The 27,843-nt window shown below is 33.8% G+C and overlaps 2 protein-coding genes and 1 long non-coding RNA gene across 7 annotated transcripts in view; 1 reads left to right on the top strand and 2 right to left on the bottom strand.

Moving 5' to 3' along the window:
* The window catches only part of form3 (FH2 domain-containing protein formin 3), a 240,731-nt gene extending 234,492 nt beyond the window's left edge, over nt 1-6,239 (bottom strand). For both annotated transcript variants that reach the window (XM_074182296.1, XM_074182294.1), the window contains exon 1: nt 5,779-6,239. The gene's annotated coding sequence lies outside the window, so the exon portion shown is untranslated. The remainder of the gene's footprint in view (nt 1-5,778) is intronic.
* LOC141485483 (uncharacterized) lies at nt 1,802-15,492 on the top strand. 2 transcript variants are annotated; one of them, XR_012467234.1, is made up of 4 exons: nt 1,802-1,956; nt 2,216-2,495; nt 14,488-14,843; nt 14,986-15,492. It is a non-coding gene; the product is annotated as an uncharacterized lncRNA (long non-coding RNA). The 2 variants fall into 2 exon arrangements; XR_012467233.1 differs by having other exon boundaries at nt 14,488-15,492.
* Nucleotides 15,493-16,707: 1,215 nt separating this feature from the next.
* Nucleotides 16,708-25,588, bottom strand: Roc2 (Regulator of cullins 2). Of its 3 annotated transcripts, XM_023156335.2 has the most exons (5): nt 25,414-25,588; nt 24,182-24,614; nt 22,563-22,784; nt 20,229-20,533; nt 16,708-17,078 (listed from the first exon to the last, which is right to left on the bottom strand). In XM_023156335.2, exons 1-5 carry the CDS (start codon nt 25,519-25,521, stop codon nt 16,893-16,895), a joined length of 1,254 nt encoding a protein of 417 aa, XP_023012103.2. In that variant the 5' UTR covers nt 25,522-25,588; the 3' UTR covers nt 16,708-16,892. The 3 variants fall into 3 exon arrangements, with proteins under 3 accessions (XP_023012103.2, XP_023012111.2, XP_023012120.1); XM_023156343.2 differs by lacking the exon at nt 24,182-24,614 and having other exon boundaries at nt 25,414-25,560; XM_023156352.2 differs by lacking the exons at nt 20,229-20,533; nt 22,563-22,784; nt 24,182-24,614; nt 25,414-25,588 and adding an exon at nt 18,863-19,260 and having other exon boundaries at nt 16,939-17,078.
* Between the last annotated feature and the right edge of the window lie 2,255 nt (nt 25,589-27,843).

Consider the following 27,843-nt stretch of genomic DNA (forward strand, 5'->3'; position numbering starts at 1 on the left):
CAATGAACACCTTGTATATCCTCAACACTAGAAACGGTTCTGCTTCAAATCTACTCGGTAAGTCACGTACTACAAATGGCATTGAAGAATCAACTGCAAAGCTTGGTAAATATTCGATTCAAAACTCCGACAAACGAGATAAGTTATTCCCAACACCCAACAAAATATACAGACCGTTTTTTAGCTGATCACACTATTGCTATCTCGGAAACGGTAACACATACAAGGTCGGTTGAATTGGACAAAAGTTTCCTTTTTGGAAGAACTAGAATAATCTCTTTTCAGATCGAGAATATAAGAGGTTGTTTTTGAAATATTCGCCAAAAACTAAAATTGTAGAATTTCTTTTTTTAGCCATACCGCCTTCAGGACAGAAACACTTTCTAAACTGCTTCATATTTGTTTTAATCTGATATGAATCAATTTGCAATGCGGCGTTTTATTCGTTAGATTTCAAACAACTTCATCGCAACGAACCTCTAGTTTTTTTTTCATCGATTCAGCTATATGTATTACAATACATGTGTTTCTCGACGTTTATCTCGAAAAAAAACATCATCTATATTTGTGTATTCTCGAAAAGATAGAAACCAATATATTAAGAACTCAAAGACCATTACACACAATCAGAATAAATTTGAGTTCAATGTTTTCAGAAAACCTAACATTACAGACATTACCATCTCAAAGATTATTTCCATCCAGACAGTCATAAATTTCACTTCAAATAGTACCATACAGATGTTGACTTTGTTATGAATCAGGTCCTGGAGATCGGTGGAAGACGTGGGTGTCTTATGCACTTTGAGAATGTACTGGAGCAGCTTACAATTCGATGTTGCACAGAGCATTCTCACTGCCTTTGTGTGCTCACAATCTAGGTAGGGAAATTGATATAATTACACAGATAGGTCATAATAATGGTTTCAACTATCCAGAAGTTAGTCAGATTAATATACCCTCAGGTCAAACAACCAGAAATCAAGAAATGGGTAACTCTAACATATTTTGGAAAAAGAACAGAGATAATTGAGGTTTTCTTCAGAAAAAAACAATGTGAAAGTGGCATTCCTACCACATGCCTGGTTATCTGTTTTCCTTTACAATGCCAAAGATAAGGTGGAAAAGTTGGAGAAATCTGGGGTTTATAAGCTTAAGTGTCCGGAGTGTAATAGCGTTTATGTGAGACAATGTGGATATTTCCAAAAACGGTGTGCTAAACATGAAAGGTCCTTCAGACTAAGAAAAAATTATTCGACATTTTTAAACCATTCCTTGGCATGCCACCACAAGTTCCCGAATCTAAACAATACGAAAATCTTGCACTATGCAAGGAAGGGTTACAAACTCAATCATTTAGAATCCTTGGAAATTCTCAAGCATAAACATTACGAGTGCAACCTGTTAAATGATCAAATCGATTTAGTTTACTCACCGTAAATTGTAAATTAAGGTACTCAATCAAGCCAAGTGCCTCTATTATTACCTACAGGGGTGATATATAAGGTTTAATGTAATAAACCACTGTTAGTTTAATGTATAACTTTGAAATTGTCTTTATAGGACGAAACTGCACTAACGTTAGTTACAAATAAAAGTGGTAAAAAACATAAAAAGTTTCAATTCCCTTTTCTTCATTATGATTTCCTACCACGTAGTAACGGCTACATCCATCAATTTATTATTGGAAAAACGATTTATGAGCGAACTGAAACGAATTGATTTGTTTAACGTGACCCATGAATCAACAGAATATCTACAATTGTCAAATTTACTGTCAAATACGTGAATAATCATTCGATTCGTGTGAATTTGCGAGAGGAAAACCTTGAGAGGCGTGAGCCATCTGAACGATATTTTCAACGTATTGAGGAGAGTTTACGGAATCATGGTTCATTTGAAAAACCCTCGAGTAAGAGTTGTACAATAACAGAGAAGGTGGCGATACGGAATTTGGTACTCAATATTTGATATATCGTCTTCATAAACACCTTCAATTCATATGCTTGATGAGAATTTAATGTATTTTTCTTCAATATTCAGAGCTATCAGTAGAATTTATAATCATTTATTTAAGAATACTTTTTGCAGTTTTTACTACAATCGATGTTTCACTGCAGAAATTATTTATCTATGAGTGATGATTGCATTTTTTCAAGAAAGTAATCGATTTGAAGTAAATAATTGATGATTCACTTTTCATTTGTTTGTGTAGGAACATATACAAATCATTAATAATATGTGCGTTTGGAAAAGTGATAGAAAATCTGAAGAATAACACAGTGATATTCACCCTCCTATTTTCCTACACCTGAATGACTTGGGAAGGAATGTACGAAGTGAATGAAGAAAAAAACTTCTGATTTCTACTTCTCTATCATTGAACGAAAAATGCGGAAAATTTCCAAAAGACGGAAGAAAGAAAATGACTACAAAATATGATGAAACAAGGGTCTTATCCCGAAACTTCGAAATACACCTTTGAGGATGAGAAGGTGAGAATTCTATATTAAAACTCTTTTATATATCATATTGTACAGCGTTTCTATGAATAATATCTGTTTTAAGTCCATAACAAATGTTTGTAGTACAAATTGAATGGGAAACATTGATTTTCGAGTAATTCAATGTTCATGTGAAAGTAGTTGATTCTTGAGGACTTTTTCCGGTTTGTAACTGAAACTGTGTATGCTCTTTTATATCTTTATTTATAAAGAGTTTTTGTAGATGTCTTTTTTTTCTGTTTGTGGAAGATTTCTATATTTTTTGTTCAATGGTGGAGAAGTAGAGAGCCAAAAAGATTTTTTTCCAAAATATTACTCTCTCCTAAAAATGTTCCTTTTTTAATTTGGATAAAAAGTATTGTAAACAACATTAGATTCGAGATTCGATAATTGTACTCCGCTGTACTTTGTCTCTCTAATTAAAAGAAAATGAAAAAAAAAATCATATCAACTACCACATGAAATATATTATAATGATCTAGTTGACAGAAATTGAACTGTCAATATAAATGTAGCTAGTACAAATTTAGCAGATGTAGTTAATCGAATCGCTACTTAGCTTGCCATCCAAATTATCTTTTGGTCCAGATGGTATCCCTTTATATTCCATCAAAAATTGCATTTATTCACTCACCAAACCTATAAATTCTTCATATACAACTTCTGGAAACACAGCTTCATCACTCAATATGGATTCTATCATATTTCAGGAAAATGCTGGATTATTTTGTCACAATGAATATTTCGTGTCTTTGCGAAATGATCAACAACAAAGTCAACAAATACAAATTTACTATTGTACCAAAATTTTGTTTTGTCCTATTTTCAGAAAAATTCTTAGGTTTATCTGTGGTGGGTATAAATTTCGGTGATCTCAGTTCTCCATTCATGCCTAGGACATCATTCATCAAATCTGTCATGATTTTACCTCTTCTATGATCTATTCCTCTTCTCAACAATGATATCCAGTATCTTGGTTTTGTTGGCTTTCGCTCCTTTCGCTCAAAAGATTTGATTGTATAAAAGGCATGATGAAAACTGTTCGTGTAGTGAAAAACATTTCACAACAAAACACGCAACTCAGACTAATTTTAGTCTGTTTGGTGGAACTCCAGTTCCGAGTTTGTTTTCAGAACCAGTTTTTTGTTTCTGTTTTTGAAAACGAAACTAGTCACAAGCGAGTCCGTTTGGTGGAAACCTACCTTTAGTAGTCAGTTAACACGTTTTAATAAAATCAGAGATTTGGGTGTAAAATTCAATACAAAAGTCACTTTTGCCAATGATAGCTTATAAAATGCTGGGTTTTACATTTAGGATATGCAAAGATTTCAACTATAAGATATTGAAAATACTTTATCGTGCATATATCAGGTCTATCACCACTAAATAGAATGATAATAACAGACAACAAATAAGATTTGGATGAACTTAATTAATTTGCTAGCTCTGTATCTTCTCGTCAAATTATCTAATGTTGATTCATGTTTTATATTTATTTTTCTTATAATATTGTAAATTGAGTTTTCCCGTTGACATCTGTTGAAGAAATTGAGAAATAAATAATCGGCAAAGGAATAACTGCATATATCTTTGAATTTTTTTGTCCATTTTTTTTCTTTTGATGTTACACAGTAACGTAACGGGGTAAAAAGTTTGCCCTTTCTCCAAGTTCTCCATTATAATTTTCATATTTTTCAGATAGTAGAAGGTGAAAATACCCAAAAAAGGTCGATAAAAAACTGATTTTCCTCCACAAAAAATGACTTTCATTAAATAAATAAAGTTTTTAGAAAGGCTTTTGTCTCATACAAATACCTGTAATGAGCAATTTTCTCAGGAAGTATATTTTCTTCTTAAATAATAGCCAAAAATATATTGCATTTCACTCAGAGTGCGGCAAGAAGTAGGTACGGTCTTTTTATGAATATGACTACCACTAAAATGGCCCAATTTTAGACCAAAAATTTGGGATGTGAAAAACCCAACAATATATATCACAGTTTTTATTGATACACAAAATACGTATATACCTACTTCTGATTCTGATTCAAAAATTATTTTCATAAAACTAAAAGGTTGAAATGTACGTACCTACTTTACAAATAAAGATACTTAAAAATATGTAATAGAAAAGTATGTGAATGAAAAACTAAATTTGCCTTCATTTATTTTTAATATTTACCCACCACAATTGTATTGCCACATGACAATATTTTGAAACGATTTAATTTCATTTACATACATGTTGAACAAATTAAAAAAAAATATGTGCTAACTGATCAATTAAAATCGTTTATATTCAATAAAAAGAATAGAAAATCCTGATTATTTTTCTTTAGGTAGCTTATTGTGGATGTATATGAATAACTATTTGATAAGCTGCAACATGAAATCCAAATAACTTTTGAAAATTTTTACCCTATCTATACTTCAAGGCTATGAAAATTTAAAAAAATAACGTTGGCACAAGTTTCGAAGCGTTGTCCTGCAATTTATTTGAAATATAATAGTCCTTTGGAGTAAAAGAAAATGTTGAGAAAATCTAAAAACTTTGACCATTGCTTATGTAAAAAAATAATGAAATACTTTCCAAGTTGGCTCATCCTATGTAGATGAATGGATAATTGGTATTGAAAATCGTCGAGACTTCATGAACTATCGGAGTTTGGAGCACCCAGTATTGGCTGTTTTGTGTTTTGATTAATGATTTGTCATATTTTGAAATAAGAATTGTCCGATTAAATGTTTTTGAAATTTCCTGCATTTCTGAAAAGTTGTTAGAGTCTTTATAAACTGTTTATTCCATTTTTATCCTTTCGGATACCTATTCTTCACCGGGTAGGTGCTGTTTTACGAATTTTTATAACAATTGGACATTACGACGCCTATTATCGTCGAAGTTACAGCGCCGTCCATGCAAAGTAATTACATACCTATTTCATTAATTATTCACATCTCATAAACTAATGAACTTGCCATTTCGAAACAGAAAAATGATTTTAAAACCCATCAAACCTTCAATGTAATTATCTTTTATGATTTCCGGGATTCTTATTAATGACAGTTCAGCTATAAATCTCCCAGTCATCTGTCAGTCCAATAATATCCCACGTGCTCGTACGAGACGTCATTTCTTATAAGAAAATGTTTTGTTGAAAGAATCCGTTTTCATTTATTTGGTGGTTAGTAAGTAAAAAGTCCGCATTGGACGTCTAGAAATAAATATCAACGCCAAATAGGAATGCCAAATAAAAAGATATTAAAGAACACTCACATGCCACAGTCTCGCCGTCGCTATTTAAACCACTGGATTCACAACACTCTTTCCGAATCCGACGAAATTTCTTCCTAGAACTCCCAACACACGAGATCCCTTCGAAATCTAGCAGTCCGAGCACCTGCTGTCAAATTCAAAATAAGCGATCGTTCGCGGTGCCCACGCGAAGATGTCAAGAGTCTACTAGATTCGCCCGAAATATTCACTATTCACTCACCCCTTTCGAGTTGGCTTTGTGCGCGAGTTACCGGTCGTCTTGATTTCCCGCGGTCTGCAGCGGCTGAGCGTTCGGTGGATACTTTCACTCCTCAGAGCGCTATTGCCGGCGAGTCGGTGTAGCGTGGGTTGCACTGGACAGGTTCCACTACCAATTACCATTTGGTGTTTCCGTCCGGCGGTTCGCGGACTGTCCGATTTACGGGAAAATTCGCAGGGTGTTGGTGGAGAATTCGCTAACGCGATTCATATTATCTCGATGCAAATTTCAAGTGATCTGTTATAAATATAGACGATTCATCTTATCGAAAGACCCGATAAGATTTCTGTCAAGGACGGGGAATTTTAAGGATACTGTTCCTGATTAATTTGTTTTCCTTCGCAGATGTATATATATAGGGCTACCAACGAAATCAATGCTCTCCCCGAGTTTCGAAACATTCAATTGGGCCTATTTTTGCTAATAACATTGAAATCTCAGAAAAATAGTTATTACAGAAAACAAAATTGGAAAAAAATATAAAAAAATCTGAAAGATCATTTTTGAAATAAGCCTTCATTGATGCGAACTTCAGTGATGAAGGTATTAGGCAGAATAAAATAAGTTTTTCTCAGAATACAGATTTAATTTTAGTAAAAATTGATCGTAACTAACTAATCGAATTTTTTATCAAAGATTAAAATTTTTTTGCAATTCAATTTAGGTATGATTTTTCTGAAAGCTTGATGTGCTATTGGTTCGTACTTTTTTGTTATCTTTTTATTTTACATTTTTCAGTTTTCATCTATCAATTTATGCTAATGCATCATCATTACAGTTTTGAGCTATCCAGCTCGTCAATGCGTCATATTAATGACACGTCACTTTTCCTTTTATTGGATACCCATATCAGAAGTCAATAGGGAAATGATATGATATTTTCATTTTCTAGCGTCCGCTACGCATTATCACAAGCACCAAATGACTAGACATACCTACATACAACGTGAAAAAACTTGCAATAAAAATAGAAAAAGGTGAACAAACAGATTTCAGTTGTACAGAATGTTACACCGGGAGGCGCATGTATGAAAAACTGGACAAAAAAATTTAAAAATTTGACAGAGCAAAATGAATGAATGCTTTCAAAAACAGTTATTTGGAAAACGGTCTAAAAAATTTTCAGAAAACTACCAAAACAGCGTCAGAACACTAGTGAACTGAAAACTGGTGTGCGAAAAAATAAAATTACTTAGTTTTGAAAACTAGGGTTTGCATATATACAAAAATAATTCTAGTAAAAATAAAATATACCTACTTGAATGTCTTCATCATTTATGGTTTTGCTAAAAGCCTGTTCATAGAAGTACGTAATAAACAAAATATAGAAGTAATTATTCAATGAATTGGTTGCTCCATAAAACAGTATATGAATTTTATTATTTCCAAACAGCATATATGGTTTGAAGGGCGTCGTGGTTTGGAAATGTATCCAGCACGAGTGGCTGGCTTCTTCAGAGGTCTATTCATCCTGGTGGTTGACCGGAGTCATCGGTCGTCGGTGAACCCAAATAGTGCTAAACTGATTGAGGCTTTCGCGGCCGAAATTTTCAGTGTTACGATACACTAAGAATCACCGTGTTAGGAACAACACGTTAAAAGGTAAGACCTCGTTAATCCTTAGCTCGCACAAGTTTCGAATTCTGAGGGTTGTCATTTGTAGGGGTGCAACAGCTGGTTAACAGAAAAACAGAAAACAGACAGACAGACTACGACCGATGACTCCGGTGAACCACCAGGATGAATAGACCTCTGAGGAAGCCAGCCACTCGTACTGGCGAAACTTTAGGATACAGTTCCAAATCATGACGGCCTTGAAACCCGAACAAAGATCGTAACACTGAAAATCTTGTCCGCGAAAGCCTTAATCAATTTAGCACACTATATGGGTTTTTAAATTTGCATTTTTCAACTTGAATCAAATATTTCCACATATTGCTACATTTTTGGTTGAACATGTATTTTTCGAGCTATATCCAGTTGAAATTTTCAAAAACGAAAAAAAAAATTTCACTATTCCTCACCCAACACTGTTTTTTCTGCATACTAATAACAACTACTGCACTATAACCCCAAAATAGTATAGGCAAATTCTCAGAAATGAAAAACTTGTTTGCCTTAATTATACTGAACAATTGAGGAAAAATGATGAGAAAATATAAAGAATCACAAAACCTCGACAACAATGTTTTCGTTCTAATGTAATAATATTTCTGAGAATTGAGTGCCTACTATTATGGAATTGTGCAGTAGCTTTTTCTTCTATTTAGTAGTAGTTCATATCCGTACCAAGAATGAATATTGTCAAAAATATACTAATTAAATAAACAGCAAAATCACTTCACTTTGATACACATCTACATAATTTTCACATATACCAGGTGAATCGATAAGATTCACTCATTCCATTGCTCTGGAAGAAACCAATATTTCAATTTAATTTGAATTTTATTTTGATCATTCCATACTTCATCTCATTCTTATTTTCTTATATTCAAGAAACACTTTATTGTATAAACACGCCTGACGGAGCTATTGTGTTGCGTTTTTTTAAGTGTTATTTGAATATTATGGATTTCCATCAAGTATCGGCTGATTCCATCACTTATTTTCTCATATGCTGAGTTATTTGTCCAAGTGGAGGCAATCAAAAATTCAATTTTTTTAATAAAACACCCAGCCTGTACTGACATATTTTGATACCAACTTTCTTTTTAATCATTAAAATTCACTCTGCAGGTTACCTGAAAAACGTTTGTTTGAAGGTGATTGACAATGTTTCATGATGAATTTCACTAGTTCGGACTTCCATTGTCTAATATATAAAAAGTTTTGAAATCCCTGAAACAACTAATAAAGAAGAACTAAAAATGAATAGCTGAAAATAACAATTATATTAAGCAAAAATAACCTGAAATGAAATAATAGTGAAATAAAATACAAGTAAAAATAGAACGATTGAACAAAAAATGAAGAAATAAAAATGAAAATGAAAAGTTAAGAGATTCCAAGCCACGTTAGTTCACGACGTTTCGATTGTTAGTATCTACAATTGTCTTCGGGTGATGACTGAACTATAAATAGTCATCTTTGAGAGATGACTATTTATAGGTCGTTCGAGTACTTTCACTTATCCCTGCTTTCCATTTTCCGCTTCACTGGTTTAGTGGGAGATGACCGTTTGGCGGGAGTTGGCCATTTTTCGCTTGATGATAGGTTTCCATACGTTGCGTATCTCTACGTTAACTTGGCTGAATACGTTGTTGGACAACATGTATGCTGCTTCCTTGAATTTTCTCCTAAACCAATGTTCCTCTCTGTGTATGATCTCAGCTTGGGACCACTCGATGTTGTGTTGATGGGTCCAAACATGGTCTGCTATTCCTGATTTGCTGGTTTTCCCTCGCTGTGTGTGTGTTTCTTGTGCTCGTCAATGCGAACATTCAATGGCCTCTTATAGTTTCACCAATATAGGATTTTCCGCACTCACAGGGTATCCGGTAAATGCAATTCTTGGAATCGCAGTCCGCGTTTGATGGTCTGATTTTCGTGAGGCTGCTACGGATAGTGTTACCGGATCTGAGGCAGGTTCTGATGTTGTACTTGGAACCAATTCTTCTTATCCTTTCCGATAATCCTCTGACCAGTGCAAGCACTGGTTGTGGCGGCATCACTTCCTTGTGAGGCTGTTGATGTCTTTCAGCCAGTCTTTTCTACCATCGCTTTGAAGTAACCATTCCGTTGAAGATCTTTTTTGATGATGTCTAGTTCCTTCTCAAGACCTTCCTTCATATTACAGAGCCCGAAAGAACATTCTAATAGGAGTCTTGAAACGTGAAATATATTATTGTTGTTGATTGACTTCTGAAACAATCGATATAGTACAAGGTGTCCTCTAATATAAGTAGGAATGTTAAATTTTCTCCACTATACATATATTTCTTCAAGACCGTAGCCAAGTACGATCCGTTTTTCAAAATGCTCGTTCGAAATACTCTTCTGCACTGTGTCATATGTACAATGATGTAAAACAAGAGGGGAATAAATTATTATTATTATTATTATTAATCTAGTTCACCAATGCCTTTCAGGTCAAACTTTTTTCCGCCTCCGAAATCAATGAACGAGGTGTCATTCGATTCGGAATAGCGTTTAGATAATTTTTGAAAAAATTCCGCTTGCGAAAATTGCAAAAAGTTATAAACAATTAACTGAAAATAATAGGCTTCGGTTTTACGCAAATATCTCAAATTGAAAGGGATATATTTGTAGGAGAAACTAATTTTTGGAAGATTCCCACATTTTTTTGTATAAAGATGGAGAAGTAGAAAGCCAAAAAATTTCTATCTCAAAACTGTTTGAAATTTGAAAAAAAGTACAAAAAGAGGAGGGAATTTCCAAAAAAGTCCCACATTCCTGAACTGTGGGAACAATATTCATAATTTTCCGAGAGGTTTGAAGATTCGTACTGAAACGAGTACTCTGACTTGCGTAAGACACGTCAACTATGGACCTTCAATGAAAAAATATTATTTCAACTTATTAAATATCAAAATTGAGAATTGAAAAAATCAGGCACCTACTATACAAATATTACTGGAGTTTAGGCCCAACACCAAACCGTTATTTTCAACACCTCGGCACGTGTTTCAATCACCAAGTGATCATCTTCAAGAGGAAAGAGGTATTCAATCTTCCTCTTGAAGATGATCACTTGGTGATCGAAACACGTGTCGAGGTGTTGAAAATAACGCTTTGGTGTTGGGACTAAACTCTAGTAATATTTATTACTACACCAAAGGTTCCAAACAGTGAATCAGAAATACCTACTATATAAATGAATGAACAATAGTCTGCAGTCAAAAAAATTATATAGTGTTTTTTCTGTTAATAGTGCAGTAGTTAATGTACAATTTTTTCCTACTAAGGCAGTAACAATGCAAGTGCGATAATTGTTAAATAACGAATCAGTTTCATGGCAAATTTGACAGGTGGAAAAGGCCCCTAACTCCGGTATATTTTTTTGGTTTAGAATAAAATTCATGATAACCTTTCCAGTTCAAAAAGATTTGGCGATTGATAAAGATAGGAATATACATTCCTATCTTAATCGAACGCATATATTCAATAATGAATAAGTCATCAATTACCTACATGTAAACAATATATTTCATCAACTTCCTCTTTCGACTACGAACGCCTTTTCAAATCTGTAATAATTTTGTCCAAATCAATAATATCGTGGGAGACAATTTATCTACTTGAATCGAATCTACCAGCATAGAACACTTTTTCGACAACGGTCTATAAAGTATCCAAATTGTGTTACACGTAAAAACAATCAGTTGTTTCTATAATATTGCTGACAGCTTTGACAACTTCTTCCCAAAATTTGGCCCTCTTATTTGAATACATTTTGATTACTATTACTTAACTGATTTCCACAAAATTTTCAACTGTATTTAGACGTAAATTTTCAGTTGTATTCAGTCTGGAAGGGAATAGACGGTAAGAAGAGGTAGCCGAGTAGTTGCAAATGGTCTGTTAGACCCTCCACTACAATCCGAGAGTATTTTTTGTGGCTCATATCTGTTATCGAAACTCAACCAAATAAATTCACTTTCGTAACAACAACAAAGCCATTTAGTTACTTGACGAGTTAGTTTTTAGGTCAGCTGGTAAGAGTGAGACCAGAGTCTGAAATTACTTTGTGAAGAATAGTATTCCAAGATTGACAGTTCATTTTCTTCAATTTGGTGAGAACCTGATCGGTGGCCAATTTAAGACCTCCTCCATAAAGTTGTAAGCAACACAACTGTGTGCCCTATGACGCATTTCAGAAAGGCGCCTTCCTATGGCTGCAGGATAGGTACTAACTCCACCCACCAGCCAAGAGACTCTCTCCCCATCCACTCAAGTGACCTGTAGTCATCCAGGCCGGAATACGCATCTTTGGAATCGTACTTGCGGACCATATTCTGGAATATCTTCAACCGTAATGACATACTGAAGTGATTCCAATCGATTGGTAGATATCGAGGCTGTCAGATGGCCAGGGTACAAAATTCCCATCTTAATAACCGTAGCAACCTGCTCATAAAAAAACATCCGTGAGTCAGCTCTATACCTGACAATACATTATATTCAGTCACGCAGATCTGTACCGTGGCAGTTTATTTTCTCCTAGGAAGTAGATTTGCCGCTTCTGATACTCAAGAGTTTGGTTCGCATTTGTGTTTAATTTAGAGTCCAGCCAGGTAATAGTAGCTAGAGAAAGAAGATCCATAGCTGAACTCCACATTACGTACCAAAGCTTTCTATGACGAGAAGGCGTCCAGAATCTCGAAGGTATTTTTTTGTGATTACTGATGAGCTTAAAGTCATACACATAATCAGCGGTGCAACGTTGAAGTAGACATCTGATAGTAAATTTTGTACACCATTTCACAAACCAAGCTAACAAGCTTAACACACGGGGAACTTTGCCTTTCATGGTAACTTGCACCAACTTATTTCAAAGATCTCTTGGAACTTAGTAATGCCTAATTTGTGTAATTGATGACTTGCTTATTCTGTGGAAATTCATGATCATATTTTCATTCATTTCATTGAATTAATGCCTAATTCTTGCACCATATAAAGACGCCTAAAGACGCGTTTTTGAGTTCCAGAAAATCGACCACTTAAGATTGAATTTTATTCATTTATTTGTGGGTTTTATTTTTGAAAAAAATATGGAATATGTTGATTATGTACACTACGACATTGAATTATTATAACTTAATTATATATAGTTTTCCTTGCAATGTTTATTTCTAAGAGATGAAAACAAATGTACCTATAGTTAATAAACAGAATAGCCACCATATTGAACATTTTCAGTGTTATAAGTCGTCATCCATTTTTCAGTTTTGAAAGTAAAGATGAATAAAATACACATAAAGCGTTGACACTTTTTATTTCATCATTAATACTTGGACCTTGCCATTATCGCAGTAGTCGATCTTTTTGAGGTAGTTTCCGACGTTTTTTTCGCACATTTCGGGAATTACCTCGGCGACAACTTGACGAATGTTGGTTTTCGAATGCTCTAACGTTAGGGGATTATCCGCGACTATGACGACCATAATCACCCCGTAATACTAGAAAAGTGTCCACGTTTGAATCATCACACTTTTAGAAAGTTTTAACAATTTTTACCCGTTTTCTTTCGTTAAACGATCCATATTCGTAAGTGGCAAACTTTTCAGTAAATAGATTACATTTCAGAGGGCAGATATTTAACAGCTGACAGCCTTGCCAGTCCGGCGGTTTTGAAACTACTAAGATAAAGGATGCAATACGATTTATGGCATGGCTTTTTAAAAATAATAGTTACTGATTGAATAGAACTGGCCGATACTTGATGAAAATTCATATTAAAAAAAAAATCGACACGTGTCGCGGTTTTTGTAAAACCCTTTAGCGAAAATCATACAATAAACTATATTGATTAGTTTTTTTTACAATAGTTATTCCCGAAAGTGACAACATTGATCACTCTTGACAAATTACAGATATAATGAGCATGAATTCACTGCTTCCAGAATTAGGTATAGCAAGAGTATTCAAGGTTATTACGAAGTTGCCCAGCAAATTTTTCGTAACAAGAGTGGTTAACAATCTAACAGTAACAGTTGGGCAGAGTGAATTTTGTTAAGATGAAATATTTATAGGATCTTACATGACACAGCCAGTACGAAAAATAATTAATAACCTATCTATGATCTATTACATACAAGTTTCCAAATATTTGCTTCTCATTTTCTCTGGCTCATATCCTCTTGAAAGGAATTCACAAGAGAGCTACTGGAATATATTACATGGATAGAAAACACATCAATGATAATATCAAGCATGATATGAACAATTTGCAAAACATTATGATAGCATTCTCTCACCAACAGAATAATAATAAATAACCTAATTTCAATAAATAACCCTATTTCAATTTGTATGAATGGAGAGGAGTCGCCATTATTTTGAATCGTCTTTTTTCAAGTGGGTGGCAAAATTAAGGGAGAAGATTACCATTCTTTATAAAACAAGTGTACCTATATTCATTCTTTTCTCTACAACTATCGTGCAATTGGACATTAGATTGTGAAAATTGATGATTTTTTGGCGTATTACTCTGTATAATCAGAATAGAAAAAAAGGAAAACTGGACCGTTCAGGCCCTTATGTTCTAGACTTTGATAACCTAAATCATGTGCCCTGAGTAGACTCAATGATCTGATAACGACAGATGTGTGTATTTGGAGCAATCAATTCACCAAGGAATTCAATATAATCAGAATACTCATTTTCAATATAATCAGAATACTGTTTTGAAAAAATAGTTTGGGTTTTGTCTGCTGGGATTTCAAAAGCAAAATTTCAATATTTCAACCGTTTTCTTCCTATTTCAGAAGATATTTGCCTTACTCGGAATATGAAAAATGCAGATATCGTCTTACTTTGATGGTCATGTTTATTAGCTTGTTTAGGCCTGATTCAATATAATAGCTACAAAGCATTTAATATCTCACGGAACACAAGGCAAACTTGGTGACCAAATCTAACAGAACATATGACTTATGATTTAACTTCTTTCAGTTTTAGAGAATCTGTCCACAAAAAATAAAAGTTTGAAATTCAAGTATTGGATCTTAACTCATTTTTTGGGATTTAAATCTGTTTTTAGAGATTTTTTCTTGAAACATATATGAAAGACAACTGTTTTGGACAATTACAAACTTTTCGAGTGAGAGCAGTCAATCAAACAGTAGGTATATCATAACCATATTCTTCCAATACTGAATTGAAATTAAAATGGAATTTTATGTTGGCGGAAAAGAATTTTGAGTGGTTAGGCGACGTTTATCCTTCTTGTGTGTATTTAATGAACATTTCTGTTGTTTTTTCAGTTAACCAGCTGTCGCCCCCCTACGAACGACAACTCTCAAAAGTCAAAACTTGTGCGAGCTAAGCATGTTTTACCTTTCAACGTGTAATTCCTAACACGGGTTGGACGATAGGGAGTGAAAATCGATCGTCCGGCCTTGCGGTTCGAACCACCGGTTCACACAGCGGTCGATTAGTGGGTAGAGCAAATCACCCACGCCAACCCACCAGGCTACCATCCCACTGTCAAGTACATACACAAAATTATGGAAAAAATTCTTGAGATAACATGGAGGACATATCAACTGCTTTTCTAGTGATTCTCAAACCTTCTGAAGTTGTGAATTAAAGCTTTGACTTTTTTTATGCTAATAAGTACTTCATATAATTGAATTCAATTTAAGGAGATTTGATTTTTTCGCTTATTATTTTTGCCAGAAAGTTTGAAATCAAATAAACAACTAATATGGAGAATCACCGTGACAATTTCCTTAACCTAGTATTGATAATTTAATCAATACATCATCTTTTTTTTTTCTCTCTTCAGTTTATGTACTTTCTTAGAAGTTTTTCCACGTGAAAACTTCATGGTAATTGATGACTCCTCTTTAGCAGTAGTGTTTCTTAGTTTTTTTTTTGATTCGTTAACAGTCAATCTGAAAAATACAGCTAAATTCATAGAGGATCTGCTACAGATTAATGAAGAGTAAACTGAAAAGTTACTGTCATATAAACTACTGAAAATTCCAGTTGGGTGACTTGTATTCATAAATTTTCAAAAACCCACAAAATATCAAAAATGACTTAGTAGAAGTAATTCAATTTCATACAGTTAAAACGCAACTGCAACAGTCGTATACATATTTTCATACATTAAAAAAAACTCCACCTCTTTCAGTACACACCCAGTGAGGATTGTAGTGAAATCTCCAGAGTAGTTCTATTCGACCCTCCACTCTTTGTACTATGAAATAGGTACAAAAATTGAAAAATAAATGAAATATAGAGAGAAACATTTTAGAGAATCTCAGACAAATTATACAGGGTACTCTCAACATTTCTATTCCCAGAGTTTTTCCAAAATTGCTGAATTTTAACCAAAAAAATCGTCGCATGATCATTGCTCAGGAATTTTTGAATGATGTCAACGGCGATCCAGATTTGCTTGATGACGAATCCTGGATATACGGTAATGACATCAAAACCAAAGTCCAATCGTCCGAATGGAAGAGCCAGGACCAAAAAAAGCAAGCCAAGTTTGATAAAATGTCAAGGTTTTGCTCAGTTTTCTTCAATTACCGTAGCGTAGCGCATCAGGACTTCTGGCCATATTGTCATACGGTCAATAGGGAGTATTATCTGGAAGTTATGCGCCGCTTGCGAGAAGCAATACGAAGAAAACGTCCGGAACTGTAGAAAAACAATTCATAGCGTGTGCATCACGATAATGCACCTGCTCACTCGTCACTGCTTGTTCCTAATTTTTTTGGCCAACACTGATATCATATCAGCCACTATATTCACCAGATTTCCCCCTGCGACTTTTTTCTGTTCCCAAGATTGAAGAGACCCATGAAATGACGGCGTTTTGCGACGATTGAAAAGATAAAAACCGAATCACTGAGAGACCTCGAGGATATACAAAAAGTTCATATCAGAACTGCTTCGAGAATTGGAAAAAAAAGTGGCATAAGTGTATTATATCTGAGGGGAACCACTTTGATGGGGAAAAAATAAGAAATTGATGAATAAATAAATATTTTTTTGAGAAAAATTTAAATTCACCTCATTTTTTCAACAGCACAATATTTTTTAAAAGAATAAAATAAAAATATTGAAATTTCAACTAAAGTTCCTTTTTGAAAAACAGGATGTCAGTACAATACTTTTTACATAATTCAATTATTTTAATAATAATTGGAAGGTATCATTATTTTATAGTATGCTTAGCCTTGTGGTGCCGTTTCAACTTTTGGCTTTCCACAAAAGATTTTCCGCAGCCTGTAATATTACAAACATAGGGTCTTTCGCCGCTGTGACTTCTAAGATGTATAATCAAATGATGCCGTTCAAAAAAAGTCTTGAAACATTCTTCACATTTATGTTGTTTCAGGCCCTGAAAAACAATGGTTTGATTGAAATCAATTAAGTGAAAATAGATATAAAAAAAATTGTTCGTGGGGAAAAGACAAAGAGTACAGGTTTTTGGAAAGTCAATCTCAAGTAAAAATTGAATAATGTGAGGTGGTGAAGACATTTAAATATCTATGTGTTACTGTACGAATGCATATATTATCCACAGAAATTTAGCAGCTTTAGGTTTCTTAATATAATTCAAAATACTCTATTACTCCATTTCAACTAGAAATGTATAACTAAATCAAATAGTGGACAGTCTAAAAAAGAGATTATATTTCTAACCTTAATAATAATCACACTAAAAAACCAATATTCTCACAAATTCACTTATGAATAGTATCTTACCCTAAAGCAGTAAACAAACAAATATTTCACATTCAACTGTATAGATCACCTGTTTGTCATTTGATGCCAACATCATTTGTTGAACACACTAACACCCTCAAGTACAAAAATTTCCCTAAGTTCTACAAAATTATACTTGCTCAATCAAAATTAGATTTATAGGTTTCAAAAACTAGAAAATTGTGCAATAAGGATTATTATTTCATCTTAGTTCTTCACTCAAATAAGAGATATGTTAGATTTCTTAGAATGATACTGGTTTTTACACTTTCAACAACATTCAAATTAACATATTTTTTTTAAAGATTTTACTTGGAAGCACTTTGTTTGAATTTTGCCATTATTATTGACCCAGTTCTAAATTCAATGTTTATTTCTAGATGTTGCTCAATAAAAATATTAGCAGCTTGTCGGTTTGGTGACTTTTCACCACATATAAAAAAAAATAATTTTTTTCTGAAGTGAAAACTTAATTTCGGAATGAAACTTAGGCCAGAAACATGAAGCCAAATTTATTAAAACATTAAATTATCATTAAGAAGAATTTCGATCCCATCGGGTGCAACACAATTGAAAAATTTTAAGTGCATGCATATTCACTTCACCACGTGATATGGACTCACAATTTTTGACAATGATTTTATTCTCAGAGTAATGACATACATTTTTAATATAACAATGATAAACAACAAATTTAATATCGCTCAAACATTATCCACTATATCTGAGAGAAATTACATGGAATGACAGAACACAAGATTACATTGAAATGTGCTAATAATGCGCAAAACGTCAAAACATTAACATTATGGAGTTGAAACTTGACCTAGACTCAATGTAATGGTAAATTAATTCATGCTAAATAAAATGAAATGTGTGGAAGAGCTATTTCAACTTTTCAGTGATAATGTTAATGGCAATTCAGGTTACATATTTCCGAATAATTCAAGTATGACAATACACAAAATACATTTTGTTTATCACAGTAAAAATATATAGAAACCCAACTTGGCATTTATACCGATTAGATTTTGTTTAAGCAAAATCTCTTGATGAGAGAAAAGAGATTGACCCAACTTTGCACACACTTTAATAAACGGGGCAAGGATCGAAACCTCTCGTTCGTATTTTGTTCAGAATTTTAATTTATGGACCACAGTGTAAAAAAATATTTCACTATATTTCAATTGGTTCTCGAATGTAATAACATCATAAATAGAAAATAATATAGATAATGCTACTGAAAACTTAAATTCAAACTGCTCACGATTTCTCAAAACTTGCGACTTGAGACAGAGTGCATGATTTTGCCCTAAGTAAAATGTTGGCCTCAAAGGCTACATATCATTGTGGTTTCTAATCTAATTTCGAAATTAAAAGATAGAATTCTCTCAGCAATGTACAATCAATTCTAACCATTTTATTTTCCCATTCGTTGGATAGACCATTCTTGTTGACAAAGAGGGCACCTATTATTCTGCTTCACCCACCGAGACACGCAACAATAGTGAAATGAATGGTTACACTCGCCCCAAACAACCACACAGTCTTGTTTTCCATAGGAATCCTTTTTGCTCTCTGCCTGACATCTAAGGCAAGCGTCCATGACCTGAACCCTACAAATAGCACACGTATCACATTCTACGTCCCAGCTCCACATTGCCACAGCGTTCCATTTTTTCAAAGAAAACATTTTCTCGGTCTTTTGATTTTCGTTTTCAGTACGATCATTATTGTCGTTTTCGTCAGCCATTTTTGTTTCTTTTTCTTCTTCTCCGCTATCACGGAAGATAAAACAAACAGAAAGGACTCTTTTGACACTTGAGGGCGGCGTCTCGACCCAAGGCAGAAGGGGGAAAATTGAAATTCAAGGTCAAATCGAGTTCAAACTGTTTTCAAATTTGAAGTGCATGCCCTTTGTTTGAGTTGACTACTTTGTTTAATTGACATTATTGTCAGTTGGAAAATGAATATAATGAAAACAGCAAATGAAATTCAGAATAACCCCAATAAAAATCAACTAGGTACATATGCCAAGTAGAAAAAATTTCATGTTCTGCAAACAAAATCCTTATTATTTTGGGTTGCATTCATAAACATACAGTGATGATCTCACTTCAAATAATTCATAAACGCATTTTAGCGTACCTACTTAGAATATAAGTAATTACAGAAACTTGCATCACTTAGAGAGAAGTAACACCTAAATTTATTTTACTTCTTACATCATTGTTAGGGACCCCTTTAAAATATTGTACTTTTTCATGTCAAAGGCATGGACTACATTGGTCATTAGCCTCGTATTTTGTGTAGGCAATATTAATGTGTTCTATGTATGTAATGTTAATAACTCCCCAGCCACCTGTGGAGCATCATATCTATTCGTAGCCTGTCGGTCATGTAACGTTGCAGAATCATCCCAGCTTCAACTAGTTAGTTACTTAGTTGCCAAAACTACATAGTTCAAAGATTTGTCAGTTTTATACACTAGATACATAAATTATATTCATTTTATCCATTACTGCGTTCAGAAAAATGGAATGAAATAATCTGAAAACAGATATTAAAAGTGTAATGATATTGGTTATCATTGGAGATTTATGACACTAATTTTGACGACTTCCATCCACTCAATAAGAAAATTGTAAATATATTCATATGATTCATGTAATGTAATTATTCAACTGAATTTAACTGAATTCGAATAGATACAAACCGTTGATACAAAATTCGTAACAAATCTGAATCAAATTTTGTCAATTTCAAATATGTAGAAACTCACCTGATGATATCTTTGGTGCTTGACCAATTCCTTATTGGTGTAGAAAGCAGAAGAACAATGTTTACATTTGAATTCTTTTATTCCGGTGTGAATTTTCTCATGTCTATCCAGACTGCATTTGGTTAAGAACTCTTTAGTACACTGAGAGCAGTAAAATCGAACTCCTTCATGATACTTTCTAATATGAGCACGTAAATTACTCCTGACAGAAAATTCTACTTGACACGGATCACATTTGTATCCCTTAACAGCAGAATGGATTTTTTCATGGCAAGTTAACGAATTTTTTGTTGAGAAATCTTTTCCTAGAAAATGAATTTGATTGGTATTACTAAATATTATATCGTTTCAGCAAAGATAATTCAAAACAAACAACTGATTATTAGGTAAGTTATGAAAAAATATTTCAATTGTGGTTGCTCTGTATATGATTACATCCACATAGGTACTGAAAAAATATATAATATATAGGGATTATTAAAAATTTCCCAAAAACTAATAAAAGTTTGAAAAGAAGGCCAAGGGTTCAGCAAGAATCCTATTTTGGGCCATATCCATTTATGATTTTAAAATATCTCTCCAAATCTTATAAATACTGTAAACTATTATTCTTTGCCGACGACTTCGAAATTTCCCTATGAATCAACACTCTTAAAGATTGCTATAAGCTGCAGTCTGACATTTACACCTTGTCATTATGGTCTGCTCAAAATGGAATATCACTTAATGCCAGCAAATGCCAACTTATAACATTGACCTAGGAGTGGTTTTCAATTGCAAGCTTTCTTTTTAGTCTCACAATGATGAACTAGTCTCTAGAGGTCTAAGACGAATAAGATTCATTATACGTAATTCTACAGAAGTGTCTATTATCATCAACCCATTGTAATGAAATCCCGTTTAAATTATGCTTCTGTTTGGTTACCATCTCATCAGGTGCATATTGATAGAATCAAGGCTATACAGAATACATTTCTAAGGTACATGGCTATAAACATAATTTCCCAAGAGAACAATGGTATAATGATGAAATGAGAGTCGAGATAAATGTGAGAATCCACGAATTGGATTGTGATTAAATTGATCTTTTTACTTTTTTAGACATAGACTGTTCGGATCTGTTGTCTCTGCAAGTGGAAGTCGATGGATATCTCTAGAATACCTATACCATCAACGCTAGTGTTCCACAGAACCCTCTTTTTGTTGTGTATCTCCAAAAAGATAAAAGTCTCCGAACTGGATATAATAATGTCAGGTCAGATAATTCCCCTTTCTGCTTTGATGAGTTTGTTGGCAAAGGCCCCTTCTCAAAAGCTTGGAACAGTTCCGAATCAGAAAACTGTACACACCTCAGCAATTTTTAATGCTTTATAAATCTCAGATCAGACCTTCTTTGGAGTATTGTCCTCATATATGGAGCTCGGCCTCTAAGCATAATCTGAAGCTGATGGATTCCATCCAGAAACGAGCCATCCGCCTAATTGGAGACACGAACATCACTTGAAACCTTGATAGTCTGGTACATCAAAGAAAGGTTCTCTCACTTTTATAAATACTTCCACGGGAGGTGTTCAAGTGACCTGGCACATTTGATTCCACCATCAAGAGCGGTACATATCAGAAATACGAGACGGACTGTGGCAGTTCATCGTTTTGAGGTTCAACTCAGTACACCTCGAACTTCACTGTTTAAGAACTCTTTCATACTGAGAACTACGTTTATGTGGAGAACGTTTTTCCAAATGAATTTAATCTCCAGCGGTTCAAATCCAACGTGAATTGCTACTTTCGCACAATTCTTAGAGAAACTTAGGGATTTTCCTGTAGTGCTTGTATTTTGTCCGTCAGAGCACTAAACCAAAGTAAGTACTGAAAACCCTGAAATTTTTGCAATTCCATACCATCAAACTAACTATTTATATAATGGCCCAATATCTCACTATCTCACCTAGATTTACAAATGGTGCACTTTGCAAATTCACTGGTATTCATCTGTCAAAATTCAAGGTCCACTGTTACAGATTTTTGTATAAATGTTTTTAACGTCTTCATTACTGTTTTCTGATAAGTTGTAGAATGTATTTTAATATAACTATTTTTTTTCTGTAATATATGTTTCTAGTTCTGGTTAATTTGTGACATAATTATAAATAAATTAAAAAACTGAAAAGTTTGCGCTTTCTATAGGTGTATAAAGTCCACCATTACAGATATTTCAGATTGTGGAAGGTGAAAATACCAAAAAAAGTCAATGAAAACTCTGATGATGACTTTCGTTCAAAATTTCATTATTGTTTCATCTATATAATGATTTAACAGATATTTACTACCTACCACAAGTTACACACAAAAAAGGCCTTTTCCTTTCAATATTTCCTTTCTTGCAATCCAATTTTTCTGTCTCAAGAAGATGTGTTGGTATGAAATCATTCAAGTAGTTTTCATCTAGAACCATTTCATCATCAGGAGAATTGCATTTGCTTGAGTTATCCTTATTTTCTAATCCAAAGTTTTGGTCACAGCCATCATGTTTGGTGAATTTATTTCCAGGAATATCTGAAACATAAACATATTGACCTCAAGTTAGAAGTACAGAATATCTACTTCAACAAGAAGCGTCACTTGATACTTCAATAGTTAACAAATAAATAGGCAGGGGGGACTATCTTTGTTCATCATTTCACTATTTGATTTATTTTCTGTTTTTTGCATATGTGTTTAGCTTGGGTTATGGTATGATGAGCAAATTCAGCTATTTGGTGTCTGCTTCAACAATAGCACTGCAGGATAAGGAAATAATGAGATCACTCATAGTGTAATTACTCCATAACTAAATGTAATTCAAATAATGGTTTTATACTAAAGAGTGTGTATGATTTTGAGACCACAGTTATCACTATCAAAATGTTGAGATACTGGATGCCCTCTTGTTGTAGAAAGCCTTGATACAGTAATATGTGGCTTTGCAGTGATATTCCTCTTTTCCTTAGCTACTTATGAGATCCTCTAGGGATCCGAAAGTAACGAATGAAACAGACAGATGAAATAGACAATAACTGCTACCTGAACTGACCTTGTAATTTTGTATCATGGTCCAGTAAACACACATATGACACCAGGTGGTCAATTACGGAAGGACTCAGTTACCTCCTCAAGATCTGGATATCCCCTGAATCTGCCTTGCACTGAATTCTCGAGCAGTAGAAGCAGAATCTTTATCAAGAGATAAAAGAACTCTCTCTGAACAGGTCAGCAAACGCCCACTCTCAAATAATGATTCACCCAAACTGCATGGGTGAACTTAATGTATTGTTAGGTTCAGCTGACATACAGAACCTTTCATATTGAAAGGTGGCTGAGGACATCAGGGTGGGAATCTTGAACATCCGACAACCTCAATATAACCCATTCAACTAGAACATCTTCAGTATACCATTCAGACTGCATATTTCCATCTGGTTAGCTACAGAATACCTGTGAGAATCAGGAGAGAGTTACTCGAGTGTTAGAGGCAATTAATATGCTACAGCCATAGAAGGGCTACTCTATGAAATGCATCTCAGATCTACTTTTCAAGCCACAGATCTGTGTTGCATACCACCAGATGAAGGTAGTCACAGACTGACTGTTGACCAGGTCCTCACTAGTAGATTGAAGTAAATATGACAAATTTGGAGTCAACTATTATTCACAAGGAAATTTCAGGACCTGGTAGCAGAGTATATAAAGTCCGCCCCAGCACAGACTAGATCAGGCTTTTAGTGTGAGGTGGAGTCTCACCCTTGCCTACTGAGCTGAAAAATCGATCACCAAATAAAGTAATATTGGCTTTGTTATCAAGCTGGACTTTGAATAATTGTGTGTGCCTCCTATATTGTAGGAGGATCAAACAGACCCACTTACTTTGGACCTAATATGTAAATAATACAAAACCAACACACTTATTTACTTACCAGTTTCTTTCTTTAAGTCTCTTTTGGTACTATTTTTGCTTTCAACAAATTGTTGAAAATTTTTTTTACATTGATGCGTTTGTTTTATTAATGTATCTTCAAATAGTACATCACATGTTTGACAGAATAGTTTTTGATCGCCCTTTTTATGTTTAGGATAACACCTTAGTGTACATTTCCTCCTGGGATGTACAGTGGAGGTTTGAACTTCTCTTTCGCTATCTTTCAATTGTTTCTCAATGTTACTAGAATCACTTTCTATATTAGGATATACTTTCGCAAGAGCTTCTGCGTTATGTTTTACTGTAATAATTTTTTTCAAATTTTCGTTCTCTTTTTGAACCATATCTATGAAGATCTGAGTATCTTTAAGTATATTGAGACAAAGCAGGCAAATACTTTGTGGCATACTTGAATATAATTCATTGTTAACCTGAAAACAGAAAGTTAAACTGTTCTTGAGGTTTTTTCAGACATATCAAAAAGTAATATTAAAGAATTGTTGAACACGATATCTCATTTTTTGTAAAGTACACTGGAAGGTCATATTGGGAAGAGATGAATGATATGTGATTCGACTCATTTTCATTAGCCATTTTTTAAGAGGAATACATATGAAATCTTCACCAATTTTAAAATATTTGCCATTGAATAAGTTTCTTATTTTCAAAAACAACCTTTTCAGGTTTTCTTTTTCTCCATTATGATGTAAAGAATATGATATGTCAGGTGATTGATCCTTTCTTTATATAACATAATGGTTAAACATGAAAACAAAACAATGAACGTCTTGGAGATAGCCATAAATCAGGAATATATGAATATCAATGAACAGCAGACAATGTTTTCATTTGGTGGTTGACCAGTTTTCAGATAAACTATGGTTCTTCGAATCTTGCGAGTGTTTCAGATATCTGGAAGATGCATATCAATATTATTTTCTAGCATGCAACTGGGTTTCGATTGAAGCAAACTATTAGACTCCAGTAAAAAAAAATTCCATTCAATTTTTCCTTCATTTATAATTGGTTTGTGAGGAGTAAGATACAGAAAAAATTAATTCACCTTCCCTTAAACAAAGTATAAAAGACAAAAAATTAATATCAGTTGTATTTTAAAATGAAATAAGTTCATTGCCACAGATAAAGATATTGTTTGAAATGTGCCATGGAATGCAAGCGGTTTGATGGAAAAGGGTGAGAATCTATAACTTTAGAATATTAACTATCAACCTGTATCTTTGTTATGTTCAATATTGTACGTCCAAGATTTTCATCGATGAAGACTTCGCCTAAACTATTCTGACAAAGCCTGCAGGATTTTAGAATTACTGAGTTCATTTCGAGATTTTAGGTTTTATCCAAAATATTATTATCCTAACAAAACATAAACAAAAAGTGAAATTTCTTCTTCCTATGTTGATTGGTGATATCGGGTTAAACTATTTGGTTATTTATCCAGATACATAGATGAATTCGTGATAATTTTGCAGAGTGCGAATAATATATAAAAATGTGTTATTTTAAATAACTACAATAACCTACAATGAATTTTATTTCGTCTGAAAAATATAGGTAATTTTCATGAAAGAAGTTGCCAAATGAACGTTTTCATCTTACACAAGTCGTTCCTTTGATTGTCATCAAATGCAAAAGTGTTTGTTACTATAATACTGCTAATACATCAATGCTGAACAAACAGTTAATTTTAACTATTTTACTCCATGTATTACATGATCAAAACTTCTACCACCAATCACAGTATTTTGCCAAAGTGATCATGAATATAATTGAAACAGAAACACCTACAGTAGACTTTTCTTCTGCATCGTTATTCGAAGTGGCGCTAGTGCCAATACGAAACTACAGGAAAACTGTATAAAATATTTACTAATAAATGAATAGAAACATTTTACGTATTTAGGAGAAAAATTACATTTATTGAAGTTCCCTATACAAAAAACACGTGAATTCGCTAATGGGTTCAACGATTCCGAGTTTAATTTTCTGTATTTTTTTTTTCGAATCTTGACGGAAAGTTGGTCTTTTCAGAATCATCACACTCACACAGACTGTGTGTCTGTGTGTTTGTGTGTGAGCGCACCTATGTTTATGTTTATGTATGCGTGTGTGTGTTTGTGACAAACTTGATGTCTTTCTCAAGGAAGATGGACGGTACACTACATAGATATCTAAAACAAATAAACAATATGAATTAATTTTCAGGTAAATATGGAGTTGGGACAACGAGTGTCTTCTGACGTATTTTGCCTCTTCTTCGTAGCAAGTGTTCTTACTCTTGGCTGTACCATACTGATCAGGACGAATTAGGCATAAATCTGGAAAGTGGTTTGTTTAATTTTCTCAATGAGTGTTATCCGTTTTCTCATGATAATTGAATATAAAATGCTCATCACAATTATAAGTTGCTGATCTCTTTTATAACGGCACACTTCATTCGTCCACATTACTCGATCGATCAAATAATCTACCTTCACATGTATCACATATTTGTCTCTGACAACTCCTTCGTAATGGACTATTGTTCTTGAATAATTTTTCAAATAATGCATTATTTTCGCCAGATTTCTTTCATAACATGTTTTCCGTGATAATTTTGTTGAAATTTGACTTTTTTTGTTTTCAATAATTTTTTGTATCGCCACCATGCGGTAATGTTCCTTCGAGTATTGCTTTGAAGAAAATCGGTCCATGTTGCACTACGTGCGTAGGTCGTGAGCAATCATTTCAGTGCGTCTATTCACTACTAGATGGCACTAACCTACCTTGGTGCAATTTTATGGTCCACGCGGGAAGTTCACCAGTGAATGTTTTTTTGAAAAGTTAAATATAATATGATTTACTGGAAGTTAATAGTGGCTTCGAACGGTTGGATGAATTTGAGGGTTGCGTGAGAAAATTAATTTAGTGTCAGACACCAAATCAGTTAAAAGTGAATAGAAAACAGGTCTAGTGAAGTAATCATGATAGTTGAGTTCAAAAGTGTTATTGAGGTGAGATGACTATCAAGTTGTAAAAAAAACGAGAGACAAAAAGAAAAAAGAATTTGAAAAATAGATCAGAAATTGGGTACCTACCTGTTGTGAATGAGTGGTTATGTGATCTGATTCAAGAGAATACAACACTTGGTGAATGAATATGTGACGTTCTATCTCGAGTTTATTGATTGACATTTTTTTGATAACTTGATAACTTGCAGAATAACGAATATAAAGTGTCCCAAATACATGAATATATGTAATACAACACAATTTCCAACGTGCGTGGGAGATTGTGTGTTCAACAACATAATCATTAAGGAGCGATGAAAGTTTAACAGGGCGACCTGATCTCAACTCTGCTATGTTGGGTGGTCGGTGACGTGTTTGATTAACAGGTACTTCCACTTGATCTGGTTCAAATACCCCGTTTTGAATACTATCTGATTGGTTAGCCTGTTCATCTTGCACTTGAATCGTCGCCAAATCAGTTATATCAGGCTGTTTTGATTGATCTTGATAAGTAACTTCTACTTCAGGTGCAAAAAAGACACATTTAGGTACTCTGGCAAGTTGGTCCACCTTATCTGATAGTGGTATAGTACCTCGCTTGAACTTATGATGAACTGGTGTCAAAGCGTCCAGCGTGATACGAATCTGTCGA

Source organism: Leptinotarsa decemlineata, unplaced genomic scaffold (assembly GCF_025532065.1).
Source record: "Leptinotarsa decemlineata unplaced genomic scaffold, Ldec_3_MD MMD2_tig00026328_RagTag_RagTag, whole genome shotgun sequence".
Classification (NCBI taxonomy): Eukaryota; Metazoa; Arthropoda; class Insecta; order Coleoptera; family Chrysomelidae; genus Leptinotarsa; species Leptinotarsa decemlineata.

Excerpts from the sequence above, each read along its gene's own strand:
- Roc2 (XM_023156335.2), bottom strand. The coding sequence starts at position 25,521 with ATGAACTCAGTAATTCTAAAATCCTGCAGGCTTTGTCAGAATAGTTTA. Across the intron at positions 24,615-25,413 it reads TGAACATAACAAAGATACAG|GTTAACAATGAATTATATTC; the intron begins GTTGATAGTTAA and ends TTCTGTTTTCAG. Across the intron at positions 17,079-20,228 it reads AGCACCAAAGATATCATCAG|GGCCTGAAACAACATAAATG; the intron begins GTGAGTTTCTAC and ends ATTGTTTTTCAG.